Here is a 25,845-nt window from a genome sequence, read left to right on the forward strand (position 1 = left end):
TGGATTAAAATATGGTGGATTATCCAAAATATTCTTAAAAAGAAGATAAGGTTTACTCCACAGTTGTTTTTGTTGGGTATAATTACAGATTATATGGTTATAGAGACTAAATTGATTTTAAACTTAATAACTGCAGCTAGACTTTTGGTGGCGCAATATTGGAAGAAGGAAGATCTGCCTAATATTGAAGAATGGACATTAAAAGTAGAGAATTTAGCAGAAATGGCCAAAATTTCAGCATATTTGAAAGATTATTCACAAAAAAGATATATATCGGAATGGAGAAGATGGATTGACTATATTCAAAACAAATATCAGACTAAAAAGTATCAAATAGCTTATGAATGAATGGAAAAATTAAGAGTATTCATATTTAGTTAAGTAAAAGGGGAGTTAAAGTGTGAAGGGGGGGAATAGGAGTCCATAGATAGTTAGCTTAGTTTAGTATATGATTGTTAATTGTTATACCCTGTATTTTGTTCTGGGAAGTTCGGGGGGTGGGGGTGGGAGAGGGAGGGTGTCAGATGTAAATGCCTTATTCCCTAATGTGTAAATAATGTATATATGGGATATCAGGGGTTAACTTATTCTTTGGTTCTTAATGTATTCATAATTCACCACTCCCACTCTTGGCTCCACCCTTTGTATATATAAGGAGCCACCTTCACCATTTTCTTTGCTTCTATCTGTGAATATTCAGTGAATATAGAATGCCTATTATAATTAAAGAGAAATATATTTAAACCTCTAACTCTCATTATTATTATTGAGTCTGATCCTAAAAATATTGCAACAGAGGGTAAGGAAGGGAGGGGGAGGGGGAAATATTTGTAAAAAAAATTTTTTTTGTAAAACTCTTTAATAAAAAAAAACAATTCAATTTAATTAGTTAAAATAATTTTTAAAAAGTTAATTTTTGTCATTCACATTTTATTTTGCCCCTCTTTTTGCATTCCTTATTCTATTCCACCATTTCTTCTATATCAGTGTAGCTCCTATCCCGTGGCAAGTTGTCCTGAGGAAAGTTGGCCATGGCCAATTGTCCCACAATAAATAAGCTGTGGCCAGTTGGCTGCAGCGAGTTTTGATCTGGATGAGAAAGAAAGAAGGGGAATATCTCATATCTGAGCTAGGAATATGGGAGCAGACCAGGGGTGAAATCCAACAGGTTCTGACAGGTTCTGGAGAACCGGTAGCAGAAATTTTGAGTAGTTCGGAGAACCAGCAAATACCACCTCTGGCTGGCCCCAGAGTGGAGTGGGAATGGGGATTTTGCAGTATCCTTCCACTGCCACGCCCACAAAGCCACACCATGCCCACAAAGCCATGCCCACAGAACTGGTAGTAAAAAAAATTGGATTTCACCACTGGACCAGACTCTGGAAAGTTTCTTACAAGAAAGGCAAAAGGTAAAAGCATGATTCTGCTTAGCATAGGGAGTCAGGAACTCCAAATTCCATCATTAGCAGTTTGGGAGGGGGATTACAACCTAAAACATAGGTGTAAATGTAATCCCTGGGGTGTGGTGAGAGATTTTGTGAACCACAGAACTCCTTACAGTTTTGGCTTAACTTTAAAACCTGGTGTAGACAAGTTTCAGGAACAGGCACCTCCCAAAATGTGAGGTGAGAAAAAAAAATTTCATTGTGTTAGCTGAAGGATTTTGCTGAAGCTTCAAAAACCTGTGATGTAAGCATCAGATGCGTCTCAAAAAACTTAAGTTGACCAATATTGGAAAAGACTTCTGAATTTACTGGTGACCACTAATACTTTGAACTGGGACTCAAAGCATTAGCCGGCAAGGAAGCCCCCATTTGTGTCAGAGGCACTATTTAAGGTGCTTCCAGTTTGAAAGAATTAGTTAGTGACATCACCATTTTCCGGGTAGGTTGGGGGGGATGTCCATTGGGGTGCCTTTCATATTCCCATCAAGGAGCTGAAGCAAATGACGGAAGCTTACCCTGTCACTTGGGTCTTGGACGTAAGCTTCCTAACCTCCAGCCCAGCATCCTAATCATGTAAGCCACCACACCCTGCAGATAGATAATGAATACCAATCATTTTATGAAAATCAAGTAAAATACTTTAAAATATTAAAAGAAATTTAAAATTAAATTATACAGGTTTTTTTCTCAAAGGGGAAATTAAGATATTCTCCATATCTAAAATTTTCAATCTGGTTTAAGACACAAATATTACTTTAAAATCAGAGCATTCATAGACTGTGAAGGAGATGAAGGTAAATTATGGGGATTCAAGTATTGTGGTCAAATACTAGTAGAAAATAAAAGTTAATAGTACAAAAATAACAGTTTACAGAGTAGAAAAAACAAATCATTACATAGACTGGACTTATCAATCGGTCATCTGTCCATTTTGCATACAATGTAGTTGAATTTAGCTATATTTAGAACAGTGCTTTTCCCACTTGGCAACTTTAAGATGTGTGGACTTTAACTCCCAGAATTCCCCAGCTAATTCTGCGAATTGAAGTCCGCAAATGTGAAAGTTGCAAATTGGCAAAACATTGATTTAGAAAAACAGCCATGGACTTGTAAGTAAATTATATTGGAGCAACCACAAAATTTGCTTAAATGAGGGGTTATCAATGCTGATGGTGTACCAGCATGAAACAATCACTATAATAAAATGCATTTAAAACTTTCAATAGTTCCTTTGCTACCTGGGTCACATCTTAGCCTTAGGAATATTATGAAAAAAGAGGCTGTCAGTCTATCTTTGTGATGCGGGTGGGTGAGACTTTGAAAAAAATCAAGTCAAAGATGTTCCACCTCCACAAGCATGGAGTTGAAACCTTGTCTCCTTTCGTATGTGTAGGTAGTCCTTGATTTACATCAGTTCGTTTAGTGACCAAGGATACAACAGCAATGAAAAAAGTAATTTATGACTGTTTTTTATACTTACAACCAACGCAGCATCCCCATGGACATGTGATCAGATTTCAGATACTTGACAATGTACTTATGACAGTTGCAGAGTCCCAGAATCATGTGTTCACCTTTTTGTGACTTTCTGATAACCAATGTCAAGAGGGAAGCCAGATTCACTTAACAATCCTGTTGCTAACTTTACAACTGCAATGATTAGCATAACAACTCTGGCAAGAAAGGTCGTAAAATGGGGCAACACTGACTTAACAAATGTGTCACTTAGCAACAGAAAGTTTGGGCTGTTATGGTTATAAGTGGAGGACTATCTGTAATTAGATCCATTCTATCTCAATGAACATAAAAAAAGAAATGATGAACTATTAATGAATAATAATGGTAAGGAGTGGGAGAATATGCAAGAACAATTTGGGATAAGGATTAAAAAAACATTGAAATATTTGGGCATAACACTTTCACTCAAAGTTAAAGAAATGAAAAAACTAAATTATGATGTGGTGATGAATGAAATTGAGAAAAAGATAGATAAATATAAAATGATAAAGTTGTCTTGGTTTGGTAGAATTGCAATGTGTAAGATGATATTGTTGCCAAAGTTTAATTTTTTATTTGAGATGTTACCGTTAAACTTGACAGAGAAAGATATTGAAGGATATCAGAAGAAATTGGATAAATTTTGCAATGGTGGGAAAAGACCTAGATTAGTGAAGAAAATGTGGTATCAAAATCAAAAGGAAGGTGGATTAGGAATCCCCAAACTACTCAGTTATTATTGGGTTTATGCTATTCGGACTGTGGTAAAAATATTTAAAGGTGAAGATAGTCATTGGAGAGATTTAGAATTAAAAGACATCAAGAGATTTGGCTCAACATGGTTTTTAGATAAAGCAAAATCAAAATGTGTAATTAATAGCTATTGGTTAAAGGGACTGAGTAAAATTTGGAATAAATTTGTTAAAATTTTAATTCCAGATATAATTTTCTTAGGGAAGACAATTGAAAATTGGCCGATTAAAACTAATATAAGTCGTGATAGGATAATGGAAGATGAAAATATACAAACTATAATAGATTGGTTAAAAACTTCAGAAAATGAAAGGAGGAAAAAAGAAATCATTGAAAAATTGGGTTTAGGCTGGTTTGAAAAAATACAGATAGAAAAATAGACTAAGAAGGTAAGGGACAATTGTTCGATAAGTAGAAGTAAAACTGAATTTGAACATTTAGTATTCCAAATTATGAAAGATGAAGTTGGGCTAAAGGGACTCGTTAGTAAGTGTTATGAAATGGGGTTGAGGGGTACCCCGGACCGTGAACCAGCGCATGAGCAAACACACTGAGACTGAAATAATTCTGACAGAGGCATCTTGTGTAAAAATATAATTTACTTTAAAACATTTCAAAAGCACTATGTCTTTAAGAAAGCACATTAAAAACAAAGTCTTATCTGGGTATGTGAAGCAAGGCTATCTCCCTAGATTCCTCTCCACAATACCGAAACAGTTCACAAGAGAATAAAGCTAGCATGAAGGTAAGCAGCTTCGGCGTCAATACATCATCAAGGTAATCAAAATGGGGGCAGCACAAACATCACAGCTAAAAGTCACCTGAAGTAAAAACAGTTCAAACAGCAAACATTGCTTGAAGCTTGTGGGAGGAAAAAGGTCCAGCAACAGCAGTCCCGATGATAGCTTGCGTGCTACAAAACAGCAAAGGGCTAGCATCCATGGGAGTTTCTCTGCAACGGCATCTGGGGTCCTTATCTGCATTCTTCTCCCATCTGCGGCGTTGCACTGAGCTTCTTGCAGGAGCTGTGCATTTAGGCCTAAACCAGGAGTCTAGGCCCGAGTAGCAAGCGAAAAGGTCCTTGCTTATATAGGGAGTTAACCTGCAATTAACTAGGGCGGGGAAGGCTTGCAGGTAATTACAAACAGGAGATGGCTTGATTGAAACCATACTGTTTGTGAGTAGGCAAGTAGCCACAGCAATCCTGGAAACACTCATGACAGTAAGATATATAAGATTATAAATTTTGATGGAAAACTACAAAGGGTGATGAAGATGAATTGGGAAAAAGAACTTAATATTAAAATATCAGATTTAGATTGGAATGTGAATTGGAAGAGTAGAATTATGAAGACTTTATCTGTAAGGATTAAAGAGCATAATTATAAGGTTGTTTGGAAATGGTATTTGACTCCATTAAGATTGTCATTGATGGATAACAAAATTAGTAAACAATGTTGGAGATGTGATATGGAATTAGGGACTTATGAACATATGTGGTACAAATGTGATAAAGTTAAAAAGTTTTGGCAACAATTGGAGGAAATGATATTTGAAATGATGGGGAAAGCAATAATATTGAGACCAGAAACTATATTACTGTTGATAATTAAGGAAATAGAACCAACAAAATATGAGAAAGAATTGATTAGAATTATGACTATAATGGGTAGAATTATAATAGCCAGATATTGGAAATTAGATGTGAATTTTAGAATAGAAGAATGGTATTGTGAAATGTGGAAATTAGCTTTAAACGATAAAATGACATGTGATATTAAAATTAGAAATGGTGACTATAAAGAAGATATTTTCTGGAAAATTTGGAAACCATTCGTGGACTATGCGCTGTGAAAATTGGATGCTTCAGTACCTGTACCCCGAGAACGTGGATATTGGCGATCATGAGGATATATCCGAAGAACCAAATCTTCCTTTCTTATGTATAGCACAGGGTGAAATATTGTATATGTTGTTTGTAATGTTAGTAATTAAAAAAATTAAAATAATAATAATAAAAAATAAAAAAATGACTGTTTTTTATACTTACAACCAAAGCAGCATCCCCATGGACATGTGATCAGATTTCAGATACTTGACAATGTACTTATGACAGTTGCAGAGTCCCAGAATCATGTGTTCACCTTTTTGTGACTTTCTGATAACCAATGTCAAGAGGGAAGCCAGATTCACTTAACAATTCTGTTGCTAACTTTACAACTGCAATGATTAGCATAACAACTCTGGCAAGAAAGGTCGTAAAATGGGGCAACACTGACTTAACAAATGTCTCACTTAGCAACAGAAAGTTTGGGCTCAGTTATGGTTATAAGTGGAGGACTATCTGTAATTAGATCCATTCTATCTCAATGAACATAAAAAAAGAAATGGTTTGTGGTCATCATCTTGACTTTTTAAACTCTCCCTGCAAAAAAATCTCTGAACTGTGGTTTGAAGCAAGCGAGAAAGAGGGGAAAGCAGTTGATTTGATGACAACGCAGGTGGTCCTTGCTTAATGACCAGTCACTTAGCCACCAAAATTAAACAGGAACACCCCCCCCCAAAAAAAGCACTTGTGACCTTGTTTTGAAGTTATGGCCACTGCAGTGCCATGGTAGTCATTGATCACAGGGATACTCCAGTGCGCCCTCCCCGTCTCTCCATCTTGCTTAATCAGGTCCCTGCAGGTCTTGGGCCTGCTCCCCAATACTCACCCATCTCTCACTGCACATTTATCTTTTGAAAATCTCCAGTCCTCATTTTGAGGGAAGAAGGGCAGGTCACTCGATCCTGGACTGCGTGGTTGCCTCCTGAAAGCGCCCATTTTCAGAATGCCTACAATTCCTTGCGATGATGCCAAAATGGTGGCCAGGTCTGGAAGTCTGTCCCCCAGCCCCCGTTTTGCTCTCCTAAAACAATATTTGAAGTGCTGAGGAAACCTCTGGAGCTTTTCATAGCACTGTACAACCCACAATAGAGAAGCAGAAACAGAGTGGTTCATCCCTGGAGCACATGGCAACATCCCAGAAATGGCTGCCATTTTCAGCTTATCCGCGATTGCTGCTCTTTTACCAGGCAGAGTCCATTTTAGTCAAGGATTATCTACACAATAGTAGATTGTTTTCTCCAATTCAGGTCGGAGCCTGGTGTTGAAGCCGATGAGGATCACCAGACATGAGATGCAGATTTTGTTTCCTTTTATTGAAGTGTCCAGGCTAGAAAATGCCAATGAACTCTGAACAATAGAATTGAGAAACCTTTATACATTTTCATTAAAGCGGAAGGTGGGATATATAAAACAAATAATCTAATAAACATTTTAGTAATGATTTAACAATTGCCCTATTGGTCTCTAGCTGTCCCTATTCCTAAACCTTGGATGATGAATGCTCCAGAAGTTATATAATACACATCGTATTTGCTTCAGGCTGTCCCTGTCAGATATTGCCTGCATATGATGCACCAGAGACTAGAAGGGGTTAAGTCTTTACAGACATCACATGTGACTATATCAGCCAATGAACTTTCTTATTGGACTCTTACCTAGAAACCACTTGGATATCTTCCCCTTTTTGTTCTCTCTCTCTCATCTATCTCTCAGCGAGACAACACGTGAACTTCTCTCTCCTCTCAACATCTGAGTCATACAGTTAGGGTCAAAATGTAACAGGACACCCTGTTCATTATCGTATGCATGTATATATTTGTAAATAATAAAAACAACTTTTGAACCTGAAGCTGTATTGACCAAATAACTTCCTCATAGAACCAAATGAGCACGACCATCAATATATATCTGATAGTCCCTATTCCTAATTTCTAGCTGAGGTGTGCAGGATGTCTGACTCTTTGTTACTGTTATCAGTCATCTAACCACCTAGAACTGATACAAGTATTATGCCTGCATGTTCTCTGTGAATAAACATTCTTTGTTCTTGCCAGACTTACTCCACAATTACCGGCATCCCGGTTTTCTTTCAAGTGCATGCCATAGCCTTGCTTCGTTTTAGCAGACAGCCCATAAGATGAAGCAAATGTTGAAAGCAAGGACATGGGAATGGCTGGGGAAAGGCAAAAAGAAAAGAGGGAAGAGAAGCAGCTGTTCCAGTTTCCACAGGGACAGAAGAAACACACTTAAACACGGATTCCGCTTTTCACCCATCATACTTGAGGATGTGTGATAGACAGTCTCTCCTCTTTATGATGGCTCACCTTCTACTTAGGACTTTGGATCCACGACAATTAATAAATACACCAAGAAAGCTACATGGCCATAGCCACCAGGGGGAGCACTCTATCCATGCACATTTTTATCTTTTTAAACCCAGTTAAATTCCCTCAAGTGCTTGCAAAAAACGACACAAACCCATATTTGACTTGCTTCCTTACTGCATGCTGGATAAGAGGTGTGGGGAGGAGAGAGAAATCTTTCCCAATTTCAACTCCAGCTTCCATGGAGGAAGTTGAGCCAAACAGCATAAAAATGGTAAATAAAGTAAATCTTTATAAAGTAAAGTAAAGGGATGGAAGAGACGGGAAGAAGGAAGAGAGGGGAAATCAGAATAGGAGAGAGGGCTAGACAGGGAGGAAGAAAGGAGGAGAAGGAGAAAGGAAGAGGAAGTAGAGAGGAGCAGGAGAGGAGGGAAAAAGAAAGTAAGAAGGAAAGAAGAGAGGGAGATGGCAGGATTGAGAAGAAAGATTGCTGTACAACAAAAAAAGATGAAATGGAAGAAAGGCAAACCCGAACATATATAAATATACTAAGATAAGAATGAATGGTTAAAAAATAAAAGAGAATAAATATGAATAAGCAGGAAAATTAGAATTTGAGGGCGAATGAAGATGTTGTTTATATAAGTAAGCAAAGAAATATTGAGATATGATTAAAAAAAGGGGGAAAAGAAAATTGTGGCAGAAATTGTAATTGAGTAAAATGTATTTGAATTTGATAAATTGTATAAGTTTGAAGTTTGAAGTTTATTAGATTTCTATACCGCCCTTCTCCCGAAGGACTCAGAGCGGTATACAGCCATATTAAAACACATAGATTTATAAAATTTAAAACCAAATTAAGATCAATATATAAAATTGGCCCGCAAATTAAAACACACATACACCCATAATAAAATCCGTATTAGGCCAGTCTGGCTTGCTGGAACAAGAGGGTCTTAAGAGCGTGGCGAAAAGTATACAGGTTGGGGCTAAGACGGAGCTCTAGGGGCAGCTCATTCCAGAGGGCTGGTGCCCCCACAGAGAAGGCTCTCCCCCTGGGTGTCACCAGTCGGCATTGTTTGGCCGACAGCACTCTGAGGAGCCACTCTCTGTGGGAGCTATGATATGGCCAATACTCTGTTCAAAAAAGATGTGGGTGAATGTGGGGGGGGGGAAACCAATAAAACTTGATTTTAAAAAAAAAGTAAACATAAAATATATGAAATAGAGCCATATTTGGCCCTCGTGGGATTGGAATATCAGGAAAGTGACCACATTTGCAATTATTTCTATCTATTGCCTTCCTTTTTTCTCGTCCCACTTTCCTTTTGAAATGCTTTTCCTAGGAGCAATATTTTAAGCCATTGAAAAGAAAGTTTAAGTAAAACTTAAGAGAGAAGTCTTTAAATATAAAACCAGGCAATCCTCCTTTTTCCATCCTACAATATAGGAAATCAGAGACCAAGCAACTCAATTAGAGAATTTCAGCAAAAGGAAATTTAATTGGCAACGACAAATGCTTTTGAACAAGAATTAGCTTTTTAAAGAGATGCACAGTAAAGCTTGAATTCTCATTTGGTTATGGATCCATGGCTTATTTTATTAAATGCAAGAAAGATTAATAATTTAACCAGGCTTGATTGAGAAGGCTGTATGGAGGAGAAGAACTGCTTTTACAGCTCTGTGCGGAAGGTCAGGCCGCTGCCTTCCAGCAACTGACTACAAATGCCATCCAACTGCTCACTTTGAGACACTGTGAAATGTTCCTTCCAGTCACCAACAATACCTGCAGAATGGGGGGGGGGGCAGAGAGGAGAGAAACAAAACTCAGTTGCCAGGTTTCCCCGGCTACTTTTCTGCTATTCTAATCCAGCAGGATTTAGATCAGGGGTCACCAACCTTTCGGACCTCAGGGACCACTAAATTCATAATTTTAAATCCCATGGACCACTAATATGATCTGCCTAATGACTGGCTGGGTGGGCGTGGCAAGATGGTCATGTGACTGGGGGCCATGGCCAACTTAATGTCACTCACATTGAGGGGCACCTTGCCAGCCTCTACTCGCTACTCCTCGCCTGCCCGCCCGGGCTCTTTAGGGCCCCAACGGGAAGCAGTTGCTGGAGCTAAGCAGCCACCATGAGAAAGAGTTGGCAAAACAGCTGGCTCAGTCCAAATTGGATCTGACTGAGAAGAAGGCTTAGCAGAAGCACCTCACTAAGGACTACGAGCATAGGCTTTCCAAACAGAGGAAAGATCTGCAGGAATGCAAGGCCAGATACCGACGCCTGGCAGCTCAGTGGGCTGAGATGGTCAGCCAGTTCCAGGCCATGATGCTGTCCCACTGGAACAAGGTCTCTGGCTCTTCGCCACCAGTGGTACTTCCCTCCAACCTTCATCCAAAGCCTTGTACCAGGAGGCTGAAGCAGACCCCAAGTCAGAATTTCTGCCCCCCTCCAACCTGCACAAAAATACCCTGAAGGGGGAGACTCTCTACAGCAACATAAATGTTCATTGCATGTATCTGGACCAGGGGCCGTAATTTGAGGACCCCTGATTTAGTGCAATATAAAAAATGCAAATAATTTTTTCTGGGGACCACCAAAATTTTCTCACAGACCACCAGTTGGTGACTGCTGATTTAGATAACTTGTCTTTTGTAGTAGCTCACCTCTCCTCCAGTTTGCTTTCCCACACCTCTCAGTTGCATTTCAACATTGCAAGGATCACCTTTCCAAAATTTGACACCCATCATGGGTTTGGAGCTAAAGCCTCCCCAGGTGTCAGCCTTGCCAGGTATACAGACAGGAAACAAGACCAGATAGGGTCATTCTACTTAATTTAAATCTACACTGACAGAATCTTGCAAGTCTGAAAGTATAATTTCCTGCCATCTCTTTTACAGCTTGATAAAATTAGGGTGAATCCATGCTGAGCTTCTTGCTCTACCTGCTGTCTCTTATCTGACTGTTCCCTAAGCAGCATCTCTTCCCCCCCACCTTCAAATGTCTTTCCCACACTGTAATACATCAGATCTCACCAGTGTTGCCAAGTGGGACCCTCCCTGCCACATTTAGAAAGCGTCAAATCTGATTGCTTATTCACTCTCCCCATCTGCCCGCTCTGGTTTCCATCCTCACCTTTTCTGAGGAAGGGTGACACGGTGTGGTCCATGAGATAGGGAGACACATTATGATAATTAGCCATTGTGTTTCTTTTCATGCTCTCAAACTGGGTGTGCTCCAAAATCTGATTCAGAACCAGTTCTTGAACCTCTAATTCCAGGAACTGAGCTATTTTCCTCATTTCCCGAATTGGATCCTAGGGAAAGGGCTGAAATGGTTAACGGGAAGGAAAAAAGTGCTAAGGGTTACTGACAGGAGATTGGCCATATTTGTTTGAACATCTCAATCCAAAGTCTTTGTCGGACCTTCTCAAACATTTAGCTAGGAAGAATTCTTGAAATAATTTTCAAGCCTCCGGGAAACGCAGCATAAAAATGACAAAAGCAAAGAGAAAATTTCACTATACAATTTATATTTATCATCCAATTACAACAATAATGAAGTGGCAAGCTGGCAGCTAAGTTATGGTGCATAAACATTCACATTCCTATGAGCGGTGGCATTGTACAAAGTTCAAGAAACAAAGTTTTATTTATTTTTTGATCATCAACTCTTGCAAAACCTTAAAACTCCACGGAACCCAATTGAGAAAGATTGGCCTGTATCATTGAATTCCCTCTCTGAAACATTTTTGCAGCAAGTTTCTTTGTTACGGGAAGGGAAGCTTCTCACCTCTTTCATGTCTTCGTAAAAGAGATAAAGGATCAGGTGGCGTTTCTTGGCCTCCCACCAGCCACAGACATGATCAAACCATGAGCCACAGATAACTAGAAACAGACATCAGAGAACACAGGAAAGTTTACTTCAACCTCTCTTCCCAAGGAGAAAGAAAGAAAACACAGGTCGACTTGCAACAGTTCACTTCAGAAGTTGTAGCTTCATCACTGCAGGTTTTTAAGAAGAGACTGGACAGTCACTTGTCTGAAGTGGTATAAGGTCTCCTGCTTGAGCAGAGGGCTAGGCTAGAATAATAGTGGCAAACCTTTTATTCACCGAGTGGCAAACAGGTAATGCACTTTATGCACTTTACGCATTTTGTGCGCTTTGCGTGTGCGATCTGTGCTAATGTGTGGCTACTCCCCATGCATTGCACACACAACTGCACCATCTGTGCATGCTCACAGTTTTTGTGTGCACCCACCCATGCACTGCGCGCGCAACCACACCATCTGCACACCATGCGTGTGGCTTTCACATGGCTCTCCCGTGCGCTGCATGTGCAATTGCACCATCTGCCCATGCACGCATATTTCACACGGTTCCCCGTGCGCTGTGCATGCAATAGCACCATTTGCACATGTGCACGGTTATCACACACACAATGGACGCACACGAACGCCATCTTTGCATGCACAGGAGAGCTCCGGCTGGGTCTCCTGAATTGCACACATGTGCACCGGACGTGCGAACACCACCTGGGGCGTGCGCACATGCGCAGCTGCACGTGAGTTGAGTGACAGCTTGCATGCCTGGAAAGATGACTCTGTATGCCACCTCAGACACACATGCCATAGGCTCTCCATCAGGGGCTAGAAGATCTCCAAGGTCCCTTCCAGCGCTATGCTGATTGGATTGAATTGAACTCTACGTGAACTTTATAAGTGCCTTATAAACAAACACTTCCAATTTCACACAATGTGAGGGTCAGCATGCTGATTGCAAATGGCACAGGGATCCCTTTTGTCTGTGATGAAGCATTGCAAACCTTAGAGTGCTAATTTGCCACGTAGCCATGGAATTGTATTATCATGGAAATCAGGGGTGAATTGCTCCCGGTTCGGACTGGATCGCCCGATCTGGTAGCGATGGCGGTGGGTGGTTCGGAGAACCGGTAGCAAAAATCCCTGCACACACCCCCGCATGCCCAGCTGAGCCGCACAATCATCAGAGGCTTTTTTTTTTAACTTTTAAAAGCATTTTTTCTACAACATCTTTCGAAGAAAAAATGCTTTTAAAAATAAAAAAAAAAAGCCTCTGATGCTCGCGTGGCTCAGCTGGGATCATCAGAGGTTTTTCAAAGCATTTTTTTCTGCAACCTCTTGGCCGAAGAAATGGTAAAAAAAATGCTTTGACAAGTCTCTGGCAACTCCCAGCTGAGTTGCCTGATCGGCAGAGAGGTATTTTTTAAAATGCCTCTCTGACGATCCCAGCTGAGTTGTCTGATTGGCAGAGGCTTTTCAAAGCATTAGAAAAAATGCTTTGAAAAGTTAAAAAAAAAAAATTGGCCACACCCACCATCACATTAACCCCCCCCCAAGTCACGCCCACAGATCTGGTAGTAACAAATTTTATATTTCACCCCTGTTGCAAATGAAGGAAATTACTACAAGCTAGTATATCCAATTATAAGATAGCAGCAAATGTGCACATCTGAAGAGTCTCTCAGCTTCTAAGCTTTTTTAGTCATGGCCCCTTTTTTCCCTCGATATTTCATTATCCCAATAACAGTTTTTTGCATGGGTATAACAGGGTTTTCAGTTGTGGAATGTGGCATGGTTTGGAGGAAATACAGGTAATCCTCAAGTTATGACCATAATCCAGCCCAACATTTCTGTTGCTAAGAAAGACATTTGTCAAGTGAGTTTTGCCCCCTTTTACGATCTTTCTTGCCACAGTTGTTAAGTGAATCACTGCAGTTATTAAGTTAGTAGCATGGTTGTTAAGTGATTCTGGCTTCCTCATTGACTTTGCTTGTCAGAAGGTTGCAAAAAGTGATCACTTGACCCTGGGATTCTGCAACTGTCATAAATATGAGTCAGTTGCCAAGCCTCTGAATTTTGATGACATGACCAAGGGGATGTTGCAATGTGTGAACAACGGTGATAAGTAACTTTTTTCAGTGCCATTGTGACTTTGAAACGTCACTAAACAAACTGCTAGCTGTAGCTCTTTAGACCAGTCCTACTCACCTTTCCCAGCAAGGAACTTATCCAGAAACTCTCCCCAGTTTCCTGGATGTGGCAAGGTTTTGTTCATGTGATGAAAATGGAAATACGAAACCACGGTGTCCTTGACATTCCTGGCAATATAGATTACCTGAAGAAAAGAGGAAAACAAGGGAGAATGCAAAAGCAATTTTTCCCTCCCTATCGCTCCTACGTGAAGCAATGCCCGTGCTCTATCTCTAGTGTTTGGTCCAGAAAGAAGAAAAAGAAAGAAAAGGCCAAGACACAAATATTGTTAAAGAACTAACCCAGGGCTGAAGTCCAGCAGGTTCTGACAGGTTCTGGAGAACCAGTAGCGGATTTTGAGCAGTTTGGAGAACACGTAGAGGAAATTTTGAGTAGTTCTGAGAACCGGCAAATAACACCTCTGGCTGGCCCCAGAGTGAGGTGGAAATGGAGATTTTGCAGTATCCTTCCTCTGGAATGGGGTAGGAATGGAGATTTTGCAGTATCCTTCCCCTGCCCCACCCACCAAGCCACACCCACAGAACCGGTAGTAAAAAAATGTGGATTTCACCACTATTAACCGCATACAAACTCTGAAAGTTGAAGGAGGAGCATTGATTTGGTCAAGATTTTATAAATTCTTGATCAAGTCACAGATACCAAAGCTGAGCCCAACATCCTATTAAGTTGTCATCAAGCCAGGAAACAGAAGGTAGTGCCAATTTAGATTAAGCTGCTTTCCTACCATTCCACCACCCCATCACCCCCACCCCAATTGTCCTGACCTTGCACTTTTGTTCCCAAAAGGATGGAGCCAGGAGATGAACAGGGAGGTGACTTTTGAGTGAGCGTGGAGAAGGTCTTGCTTTTGCATTGTCCAAGTCTGAAACGACATTGTTCAAGTCTGAAAAACATTCAGGCAAGTTTTGACAAAGATTCTCATCGTTCTCATTGCAGATGCTCACCTGAAGGAAAGGTGATTGGAGGAAACATATCCAGAAAGGGCATCCGCTTGTAGATGGGGGCTCGAGCACATTTCTGCAGATTGTCTGCATTTTGGATCATGTCTACAGTCTCCTGCAACCAGGTGCTCCCTGGAAAGGAGAAGAGTAGAGAGTACAACATGGAGAGTTCTTAGGAAATGTAAAACCTTGAGGGTCTATTTTCCCATGGGCATCACAACAGAGTCAACAAAATCAAAATGGCTGTCAAGACCATGAATTGAAACCCTCTCTGTCATTTTTTAAAAGGGGTGGGGCTTTAATCGTGTGGTCATGGCTGCCATCTTGACTGCTCTGAACCCATCGTCTCTTCGCCATCTCAATGTTTAGAGTTGCTCAGAAAGAGTTTCTGAGAAACCAACTTTACCTTAAGAGGAGAAAAAGTAGATTAAAGAGAAAGAAAGAAAGAAAGAAAGAAAGAAAGAAAGAAAGAAAGAAAGAAAGAAAGAAAGAAAGAAAGAAAGAAAGAAGAAAGAGAGAGAGAAAGTGATCACATTATCCCAGAGAGATAATAGATGATGGGGAAAGCAAAATACACTGGATCAGAGTACATACAGTATATTTCCATCAGTCTGGTCTACTGAATCAATTGTCACCAAACTTTTCCTTCCTCAAGACTTTTCTTTTGCGCTAGTATCAGTTGTTTTGTAAGCCCAAGAATAAAAAAGGTCCAATTACAATTTTTGTAGGCCCTTTTACTAATGAATTCCTTAAATTTTATTTAAATAAAACACTTAAGCAGCACAACATGTAGACCTTTACTTCCAGTGCCTTTTTTTGGGGGGGGGAGCCCTCTCCCCACTTTGATATCAGGGTCCCACTATTTATCTCTTTGACATTTACCTGCTTTGGGGTAAGAGCAGATGAGAAGATCATCTGGCCGTGCCTGGAAGCTTTTTATTTGATCCCAGTGTTCTGCAGTTGTGGTGGGCAAAGAAACTCCTTCGATCTCTATCAGTGAACAACGCGTGACAAATTTGGAGTCCAAATCTTCAAGGCTAGAAGGTAGCTCCATATTCTGGTTGTGGAGAGAAAAGATAATATCAGAAAATTGTGCTTTCTTGATTTTATCCCAGTCATCCTATCAGTGTCTTTCCTCTGCTTCATTCAATTGTTGATCTTACCAACTGATCCTCCAATGTTCTTCAGGTCAACCAATAATTCTTTTTGTATGCCTCAGTGTTTAGCTTTCTTCCAGGTCTGCACACTCCAATTGACTGAGTAGTTAAGAATGAAATGGAGAAAAATGTTTGCTTACTAATATTACTTAATCCTAAATTTACACTTTTAGCCTGGACCTTCACCTATGTTAAATGAACAACTTAGCCACTCACTCTTTAAGCCCCCAGCTGCATTCATTGTCAGTTACTGTATCAGTCAGAAGTGATTACAGATGTGCTGAACGTCAGAAGGAGGAGGCACATCCCCTGTTGCTATTACTGGTTGCTAAAATGTTGTTGTTGTTTAATAAAATACTTATTCAAAATAGAAATCCCTGATGCTTCTATATATGTGATAGTAAATAAATATATTAAATATACTTTTTCCTAGGGTTTGAAATCTTTTGCATTATTTAGGAAAACTTCCACATCTATCCTGGGTGCAAACAGTGTTTTATATATATATAGCAATGTTCTGTACCAGGGGTGAAACCGACCAGCAGGTTCTAGAGAACCGGTAGCAGAAATTTTGAGCAGTTCAGAGAACCAGTAGCAGAAATTTTGACTACCACCTCTGGGTGGCCCCAGAGTGGGGTGGGAGTGGAGATTTTGTAATATCCTTCCCCTGGAGTGGGGTGGGAATGGAGATTTTGCAATATCCTTCCCCTGCCACACCCAGCAAGCCACATCACACCCACCCAGCCACACCCACAGAACCGGTAGTAAAAAAATTTGGATTTCACCACTGTTCTGTACCATTAGCTATGGTAGTTAACGTGACTGAGGCAAATACAATTCTTTGCTCCTCATTTAACTACAGTATAATGTCTAGGGTAGACCAAGGTTGTATGATATATGTGCAAAAAAAGCTCTGCCAATCTAAAAATGAAAATGCAATACCAATTCTGCCCAAGTTTATCTAGGAAAAGTGAAACTGAGATCTGAATCACTTCTCAACTTATACAGCAACTGAGTTGGGGACTCAAGTATGCTGTATCATTCATTAAGGGTTTCCAGAAACAGATTCTAGCTAGCTGAATTAATTTTACTTTGTACAAGTAGAGAAACTATAATTTAGCAACCTATCCTTTGATTTAACATCTCAGGGAGCATGCCTTTTTATTTCAACTTCGTTCCATGGTGACTATCGGATTGGAAATGAGGAATTTTACCTTCCTTTATACAGATTATTCCTGCCCTGCCATGTAATGCATCTTAAATTTATTTATTTATTTATTTATCTATTTTTCATATTTGTATACTGCCCTACTCCCGAAGGACTCAGGGCGGTGAACATCCAAAAATAAAATACAAAGACATACAAAAGTTAAAAACTATTAATAACAGATTAAATAATTTAGGCTCAGAGATTAAAAACATCCAATTTATCTAAAAGAGATTTTAATACCCAATTTAAAAGTCAATTTAAAAGCTAATTTAAAAGGAGAGTTAGGCCAGACCAGCCTGTTGGAATAAAAACGTTTTTAGGGTGCGGCGGAAGATGCGTAAGTCTTGGATCCTCCGTATCTCCGGGGGGAGCTCGTTCCAGATGGCAGGTGCCCCCACAGAGAAGGCTCTCCCCCTGGGGGCCGCCAGTCGACATTGTTTGGCCAGAGAGAATTTGAAACAGACCATTATATACCCCAATAAGGAAGTCTCTTCTTCCAATGGTACTGAAAAGAACCTGGCATTCATTAAGAATTTCACTTTTAACCTACTGACTTTCTTACTTGCATTTACCTCAAGTACAAATAGCAATACTATGGAAGAGGAACGAGATTAATTTAACAAGGTAATGGTGAGATAGAAATGGAAGAAGTTGTATGGAATCTGATGGCCACTGATTTAATTATGGAATGTACATATCTGTTTTCTTACTCCATTCTGCCATGGATTTACAGGATATAACAAACTAAAGATAAGATCCAACATGCAGAATTACAGACTTATGTTCAAGTTCACTCAGCTGACAAATTACCTCCATGGAGCAATTCATTCCAAAATCCATAACAGGTGCAATTGCATAATTTTCCAGAACACCAGGGTAATTTATATCTCTCTTTGTCTGAGCTACTAAATAGAAGGATAAATAAATAAGCTTTTGCGTTTTTCTATTGTTTTGTGTATTGGATTAGTGTTCAGAATGAGGAAATATTCTTCTTTCTTTATTTTTCAAGTGTGCTTGCCTTGCTAATTTAAAGATAAAATTTGCAGAGCTTTAATAAGTTAACCCTATGTGTGTGTATGGGCGTTTGAGTCAGTGTTAATTCCCAGTGGCTACCTGAACAAGTTCCTGCAGATTTTCAGAAGCAGTTTGCCATTGCCTGCTTCCCAGGGCTGAGAGAAAGTGACTGGCCCAAGGCGGTGGTGAAATCCAAATTTTTTTATTATCGGTTCTGTGGGCGTGGCTTGGTGGGCATGGTATGGCTTGGTGGGCGGGGCAGGGGAAGGATACTGCAAAATCTCCATTCCCACCCCACTCCAGGGAAGGATACTGCAAAATCCACATTCTCTCCCCACTCCTGGGGGAAGGATATTGCAAAATCTCCATTCCCACCCCACTGTGGGGCCTGCCAGAGGTGGCATTTGCTAGTTCTCCGAACTACTCAAAATTTCTGTTGCGTAACCTGTTAACTATTTTCTTTTCATATATGCAATGTGTGACAGGTCAACTGGATTGCAAATAGATGTACAAGCTTATTTTGAAACTGTTTACAAGGGGGGAGTTACTGTATTTTTCAGAGCATAAGACGCACCTTTTCCCCCCTAAAAGGGGGTGAAAATTTAGGTGTGTCTTATACACCCACCCATTGGCCCCCACCCTTTGGTCTCTGCCTCCCAGCAGTTTACCTCCTTGCAGCAAGCAGCAAGAAGAAACAGCTCCTTTCAGCTTCAGCACAGCCTGATTAGTACAAGTTGATTGTCGGTTGGATCAGCCTCCTGACTCTCAGCTGTTTTGCACGGGCCTCTGCTGCTTGCTGCAAGGAAGGAATTACTGGGAGCAGATTCTTTTTTTCTTGTGCTAATCAAGCTATGCTGAAAACGAAACGGAAAGTAAAGCAAGCTCTTTGCTGTTTTCTGCAATGAGGCAAAATTGTTGGGAGGCAGAGGCAGATTTCTTTTTCTTGTTTTCCTCACCAAAAAAGGTAGGTGTGTCTTATAGTCCGGAGCGTCTTATACTCCGAAAAATATGGTTTTATTGTTGCAATAGATTTGACAGCATTTTACTGGGAGGGATAATTTGTATTTTTGTCCTTTTTTTAATTCACTTTTTTTGCTTTGTCTTTAATCTTTTTCTTTTGGATTGTGTATTTTGACCTTTTGAATAAAATAAAATTGTTGACAAAAAAAGAACCAACATTAAATTTAATTCATACAGATGGGTGATCAATAGTTATTAGTCTTGTCTGAAGGTCATCTACTGGGAGACTAGTGGGATCCCTTGTGCAATTAGTTGGCCACTGTGAAAACAGACTGCTGGGTTAGAGAGGTCAGGGGTCTGATCCAACAGAGCACTGGTTACATTCTTATATTAAATACAGTTCGTATCTTAACTTTCCACTCAGGTCTTCTGGATGCCATACTTTTGCTTTGCATAGTTAAGACATTTGGTGAGGAAGTATTGATCAGCAACTTTTGAACAAAATTATTTTATATGTACAATTCATTAATGGAGCTGAAAAACAGATGGAAGCTGGATGCCCAGTTTACACATAGGAGAAACATCTACCTGAAACATACAGATATTTTCAATTCTGCCACAACATATTTATTTATTTATTGGTTCGATTTATATGCCGCCCTTCTCCGGAGACTCAGGGTGGCTTACAATGCGTTAAGCAACAGCCTTCATATTTTTGTATATACCTGCTTAGTAGGACTTTCAGGCCCCCCATAAGCGATGTTCTTTTTTATACAAAGTCAGCTTATTGCCCCCACAATCCGGGTCCTCATTTTACCTATCTCAAAAGGATGGAAGGCTGAGTCAACCTTGAGCCTGGTGAGATTCGAACTTGCAGTAACTGCAGGCAGCTGGTGTTACTTAACAGCACTTTAATCTGTTGTGCCACCAAGGCTCTTACCTATACCCTATATATGCTCCACCTATACCTATTCAAGTTGAATTCCAGTTTTGGCAGCTGTTAAAAGGGAGGAGTAGGAGGAAAGAGGAAAGTCACTGCTTATGTTCAGATTAAATACAGCTCATGTCTCTATGCTTTGCATAGTTAAGAGATATGGTGTGGAAATCAAAAGCCTTGATCAGCAATTTTTGCACAGAATTATTTTATGTATACAATTCACTCATCCAGTTGGAAAGGAGACAGAAGCTGGTTGCTCGGTTTTCATATGTGAGAAATATCTACCTGAAACTTAGAAGTATTTCCAAATCTGCCTCAACAGATATGCCCCACCCAGACAGTTTGTTAAGAGGGAGGAGTAGACAGAAAGCTAAAAGTCCATAACAGAAGTGAAAAAGCAAGTGGATCGGAGAGTGTACATTCTGACAACTCAGCTAAAGAAAGCACAAGTGACTAAGAAGTACCATACAATAATATCTCTTTTGCTGTGTTGTGGGTGAGCCCCAAATCAGAGATGGAAAGTTTGGAAAACAAATCTATCAACCACTCCAAACTGGGGGAAATTGAAGGAATCCCAATGCCCAGTGAAATGGTAGAGAATTGGAATCTAATACGTGGCTTTCAAGCTCGGCCTGATGACCTTCTTCTCTGCACTTATCCCAAAGCAGGTAAAGAGGAGTCCATGAGAATGACTGGCAGAGCTATGGGAGAAGGAGAACCAGGAAATGTGGATAGCCATGACAGCTGGATGAATTCTCTATTCCCTATAGCTTTTCTCTTTCCTTCCTGGTAGGGACCACGTGGATACAAGAAATTGTGGACATGGTCCAGCATAGAGGAGATGCACAGAAATGTGCCCGTGCACCCATTTACGAGAGGAGCCCCTACATAGAACTTTTCCTTCCAAAGCCCATCCCTTCAGGTGAGTCTCACAGGCACAGAGGGAAACAAGTAGAATTAAACACTTTACTCTGCAATGTGTGAATGTCTTCTCTGACCTTGCAGGCTTTGAATTGGCACTGGCAATGCCTTCCCCACGAACCCTCAAATCTCATCTCCCAGTTCATCTCTTGCCAACTTCCTTCTGGGAACAAAATTGCAAGGTTAGAACTACGGGGGGTATTCAAAGATCTGGAATTCTTTACTCAGTATTTCAATGTTTACTGTAGAGTTTTGTTCTGTAATGCTTTCCCAACCTATAGCCATGCATAGTGTGCCTTAGTTCTAAACAGATATGAAATTATTTGATATAAGTGAATTAAATACAAAAGTTAATTAAATGCAAAAATACAAAAAAAAATCACAGCAGCAATCAAGAAAGAAAAGTTTCAGCAGTCAAGAAGGAAAAGTCTGCAACTTTTACATTAAATTTTGCTTTCCACTGGATCAGATTTAGGTGAGGTTACAGCACCTAATCAACTTTGACTGATCTTGAAAAACTAAGCAGAATTAGATTTGATTGCTATGTGGAAGGAGGTTCACCAAAGGCTCAGGCACATCATATAGTTCCCATAAGTTGAACTTCCTTCAATTTATGTTCTCCATAAGTTTTATTTTCACAGATCATTTATGTGGCCAGAAATGCCAAGGACTGTGCTGTCTCCTTCTTCCATTTCCACCGCATGAATAAATTACTTCCAGATCCAGGAACGTGGGAAGATTTTCTGGAGAATTTCATTGCTGGGAAAGGTAAGTGGAGGCTATTTATGTAAAGAACAAAACTTCTTAACTGAATGTTTTATGGGAGCAGATAATCCTGATAACTCTTCCATTGAGTTTCATGATACAAGAGATGAGTGGGACTTTCTGGTTAATAACACAGAAGAGTGAACAGGATCTCGTAAAAAGAAGATAAAAATATAGGAAAATCTGGTGCTAATTTTTTCCCCTAGATTTTCTATATTTGTAATTTAGATTTACAGTTTGGATACTATATAACATTTTCTATTTCTAATTTGAGTTTCTCATTGTAGTTTGTTATGGCTCATGGTTTGATCATGTTCGTGGTTGGTGGGAGGCTAAAGACCGTCATTCAATTTTGTACCTCTTTTATGAAGACCTAAAAGAGGTAAGCATCTCTCATACATTTATATGTACAAACATACTCAGGTAATAATTTCCATTAAAGAGAACCTTAGAACCTCTTACTACTAATGTTCACCAATAAGGTTCACATTTTTTCTATAGGTGATCCCTGAATTAACAATCACAATTGGGATAGAAAGTTAATTAATGCTATTTAAACCAGAAACATAACCTGAAAATATTGAATAGTAAACTTATTAAAAACCACAAGCCTAAGCAATAGGGATAAAAATATAGCACAATTTTATGTAAGATTTTGAAAAAAACAATCACCTACAGATATATGATCTGGTTAAAAATACAGACCTAATAGTCACAACTTTATTACACATACACACACAAACCATAAACTATCAGACTGGCAACTATGATGCAATGTGTAAAAATTCCCCCCACTGTGTATGATATCATTGTTTGACTTGCAAAGTTCAAAAATTTGTTTTTCCAATTGCAATTATTTGTGGAGCCCTGGGATTCCATGCATTTGTAGTTGAAAAGATAGATACAGAGTGCTAAACAGATTTGGATTTTGAAGGGAAAAGGTGCAACTACTTTTCGTTAATTGTTTTCCTCACTCTGCTATATCTACTGCTCTGTTGTAGTCTATCACAATGAATAGAAAATCTGAAAACCTTACTGATTGATCAGTGTGAACACAAGTTACTTTGAGAAAAGCTAAATGAGTAAATTAGCTAGAAGCTCCTAATTATGACAACAAAACATGGGGGGATGAAGACCACATACAAACATCTTTTCCGAATGAGACTTTCTATATTCTCACAATCTAATTCACTTCATGTCTCGTTCTAATCTTTCTTTTCCTTCCCAGAATCCAACTCAGGAAATCCAGAAAGTAGCTCAGTTCCTAAGTATAGATCTTACAGCATCAGTCCTGGATCAGATTGTGCAGCACACGGCATTTGACAGCATGAAAGAAAACCCAATGGCTAATTACAGCAACATACCTTCCTCTGTCCTTGACCAGACAGTGTCACCCTTTATGAGAAAAGGTGGGGAGAATAACGAAGTTCTAGCTACATCTGATGGGAAGGGGAGCATTTGGGACTGTGTTGAGCAGTGAGAAAAATAAAAAGGAACTATTATATTGTTGTCCAAAATAATTTCCAAAGTAACTGGAACAAAGGTGACAATAATAGAATAACAAAGTTGGAAGGGACCTCAGAATTCTTCTAGTCCAAACTCCTGCTCAAACAGGAGATCCTGTACCATGACAGACAAGTGGCTGCCCAGTCTCTTCTTAAAAACCTCCAGTGATGAAGCACCCACAACTCCCGAAGACAAGCCGTTTCACTAACTAATTGTTCTCACTGTCAGGAAATTTCTCCGTATGTCTAGGTTGGATCGCTCACTGATAAGTTTCCAACTTATCCAAAGTGGAAAGACTTCTTAGCAGTCAAACGGCTGTGAGAAAGAGTTCAGAAATTGGGTCAGAACAGCGTTTCTCAGCCAAGTCCATGTGAGGATGTGTGGACTTCAGTCCCCAGAATCCGGACATCTTAACAAGGCCAAGGCTGAGAAGCACTGAGCTTGAAGAAAGAAATCTGGAAATTCAGGTTGTTGAGAATATATTTTTGTCTTTCTCTAAATATTTTCCTCATCTCTAGGCACCGTAGGTGACTGGAAGGAATACTTCACAATGTCTCAAAGCCAACAACTGGATGAAATCTGCACCCAAAAACTAAGTAACAGTGGCTTGGAGTTCCGCACAGAGCTATAAATAGACTTCCCAATGCCTTCAAGCAAGACTTTTTCTCAGACTGATTTCTACTTGAGTTAAAAGAAATAATCACGAATTTACAAGCAATGGTAGAAAGTCCTTTTGTGATTATAAGCCTCATAATTCCCCTGAGAATGAATGGAAAGAGTCAGTCTCTTAATTACTCTCTGTGATGAGGAGATAAAGAATGAGTACATTTTATTTGAATAACCTTTGCATCATGTCTTTTCCCAAAAATCTCAGAGAGGCAGATATAATTTGTGGTAAGGATACATTTTATCCTTACAGGAATTCAGCTTGTGGATTGTGCAAGAAAAAGGAGAAAAAGAGAACAAAGATGATCAAAAACCTAAATTATAGCCAAACGTAGCATAGCCTTCTCCCCTTACCCTGATCACATCTGTTTTTGGAGAAATTTGCAGCAAATGGCCAATATCCATAAATCTTGCCAAACGAAACTTCTCACTCTTGGCCCTGCTAAGTAGACAGGTAATCTTCCTTTAACAACCACTTGTTCTGCATCTTTTCGAAGTTACAGCACTGAAAGAGTGGTACTTATGACAATCCTCCAAGTTCCAGCTGTCCCACCAACCCTGTGGTTATGTGATCACAATCTGACTGATTGGCAAGTGGCTTGCACCTACGACAATTGCAATGTGCCACAGTCACATGATTGCCATTTGTGAGATTCCCTGCAGGCCTTCTGCAAGCAAAGCCAAGTTGCCTGCACCCTCCAGTATCTGACAGCAGTGATCCCTGGCTGAAGAAGAGTTATTCAGGAAGAAGGCAAGGGAGTGTTATTTACAGTTGTGATGAAAATTAATTAAGTAACTAAATCAACCATTCCTTCCTTCCCTTTGTTTCTGACTTAATCCTTAAAACGTTGCTCGCATCACCTACAGACAATAGATCTAGTCCATCAACATCAAGGTTTATGAATTGCAGAATAAAATAAGAAGACAAGGGAGTATTATTTACGATTGTGATCCCCACTGATTAATCAACCTTTTCTTCCTATGCTTCTTCTCAAACTTAATCCTTAAAATGTAGCCCACATTGCCCAGCAGAATGTATCTAGACCAGCTTAAAATTAAGATTTATGAACAACAGAATAAAATAAGTATCTATCTTTTGTGGGATGATCTTTGTTTTTAGTCCTGGAAAACATAATGTATAGAGTCCCCAATAGTCTGCTATATGCTTGGAGTAAACTTGTATTTGGTACAAATTCAGAGAAGGAAATCAAATCATCATGGGGTTCAGAACGGACAGCGTTAAATTATATCACCAATGGGCAACATCCATATTAACAGCTTAAGGAAAGTGGTTAAGGCTCCAGGCTAGAAACCAGTGATTCAGTATAACAAACATGAGCCCTATTTATAGTGAAATTGAGGTTTAAAAATAGGAAAGTTTCTACTGTGAGCGTCAAAAAAAAGATGCCATAGACTTGAAGCCAGTCTCTTTTTTGGGGGAAAAAAAAAGGGGTGGGGCGAAGGGCCAGGTTCTACATGTTCATTGTTTTCGTAATAGAGTAATATAGTTATAGGCTGCTTACTTCTGATCTCCTGAGAACCTATTTTCACACAGTGCCACCATTATGGCATTAATAAGACCTTCTTTCAATATTGAAAGACCTGCCTTCCATTGAGGACCTGTATACTGCACGAGTCAAAACGAGGGTGGTGAAAATATTTACAGACCCCTCGCATCCTGGACATTAACTGTTTCAACTCCTACCCTTAAAAACGATGCTATAGAGCACTGCACACCAGAACAACTAGACACAAGAAGAGTTTTTTCCCGAATGCCATCACTCTGCTAAACAAATAATTCCCTCAACACTGTCAAACTATTTA

At 39.7% G+C, this 25,845-nt stretch overlaps 2 protein-coding genes across 12 annotated transcripts in view; one reads left to right on the forward strand and one right to left on the reverse strand.

The window, feature by feature from the left end:
- Positions 1–9,381: 9,381 nt before the first annotated feature.
- The window catches only part of LOC117669164 (sulfotransferase 1C1-like), a 41,345-nt gene continuing 24,881 nt past the window's right edge, over positions 9,382–25,845 (reverse strand). For 2 of the 10 annotated variants that reach the window (XM_034423398.3, XM_034423400.3), the window contains 8 exons: positions 16,049–16,141; positions 15,768–15,942; positions 14,889–15,017; positions 14,709–14,806; positions 13,942–14,068; positions 11,705–11,799; positions 11,048–11,228; positions 9,382–9,693 (listed from right to left, as the gene is read on the reverse strand). In XM_034423398.3, the coding sequence (XP_034279289.2) occupies positions 9,581–9,693; positions 11,048–11,228; positions 11,705–11,799; positions 13,942–14,068; positions 14,709–14,806; positions 14,889–15,017; positions 15,768–15,939 (915 nt within the window). In that variant the 5' untranslated portion in view covers positions 15,940–15,942; positions 16,049–16,141 and the 3' untranslated portion in view covers positions 9,382–9,580. Of the gene's footprint in view, positions 9,694–11,047; positions 11,229–11,704; positions 11,800–13,941; positions 14,069–14,708; positions 14,807–14,888; positions 15,018–15,767; positions 15,943–16,048; positions 16,142–21,133; positions 21,249–24,375; positions 24,690–25,845 lie in introns of those variants that run through there. The other 8 variants (XM_034423394.2, XM_087891899.1, XM_034423401.3 and 5 more) reach the window with 7 other exon arrangements.
- LOC117669166 (sulfotransferase 1C1-like) lies at positions 21,069–25,118 on the forward strand. Of its 2 annotated transcripts, none has more exons than XM_087891900.1 (5): positions 21,069–21,085; positions 21,169–21,852; positions 22,137–22,231; positions 23,078–23,258; positions 23,874–25,118. In XM_087891900.1, the coding sequence occupies exons 2-5, from the start codon at positions 21,786–21,788 to the stop codon at positions 23,984–23,986; spliced, it is 456 nt and encodes a 151-aa protein (XP_087748026.1). In that variant the 5' UTR covers positions 21,069–21,085; positions 21,169–21,785; the 3' UTR covers positions 23,987–25,118. The 2 variants fall into 2 exon arrangements, with proteins under 2 accessions (XP_087748026.1, XP_087748027.1); XM_087891901.1 differs by lacking the exon at positions 21,069–21,085 and having other exon boundaries at positions 21,169–21,266; positions 21,712–21,852.

This window comes from Pantherophis guttatus, chromosome 4 (genome assembly GCF_059756535.1).
Source record: "Pantherophis guttatus breed Tessera chromosome 4, ASM5975653v1, whole genome shotgun sequence".
NCBI lineage: Eukaryota > Metazoa > Chordata > Lepidosauria > Squamata > Colubridae > Pantherophis > Pantherophis guttatus.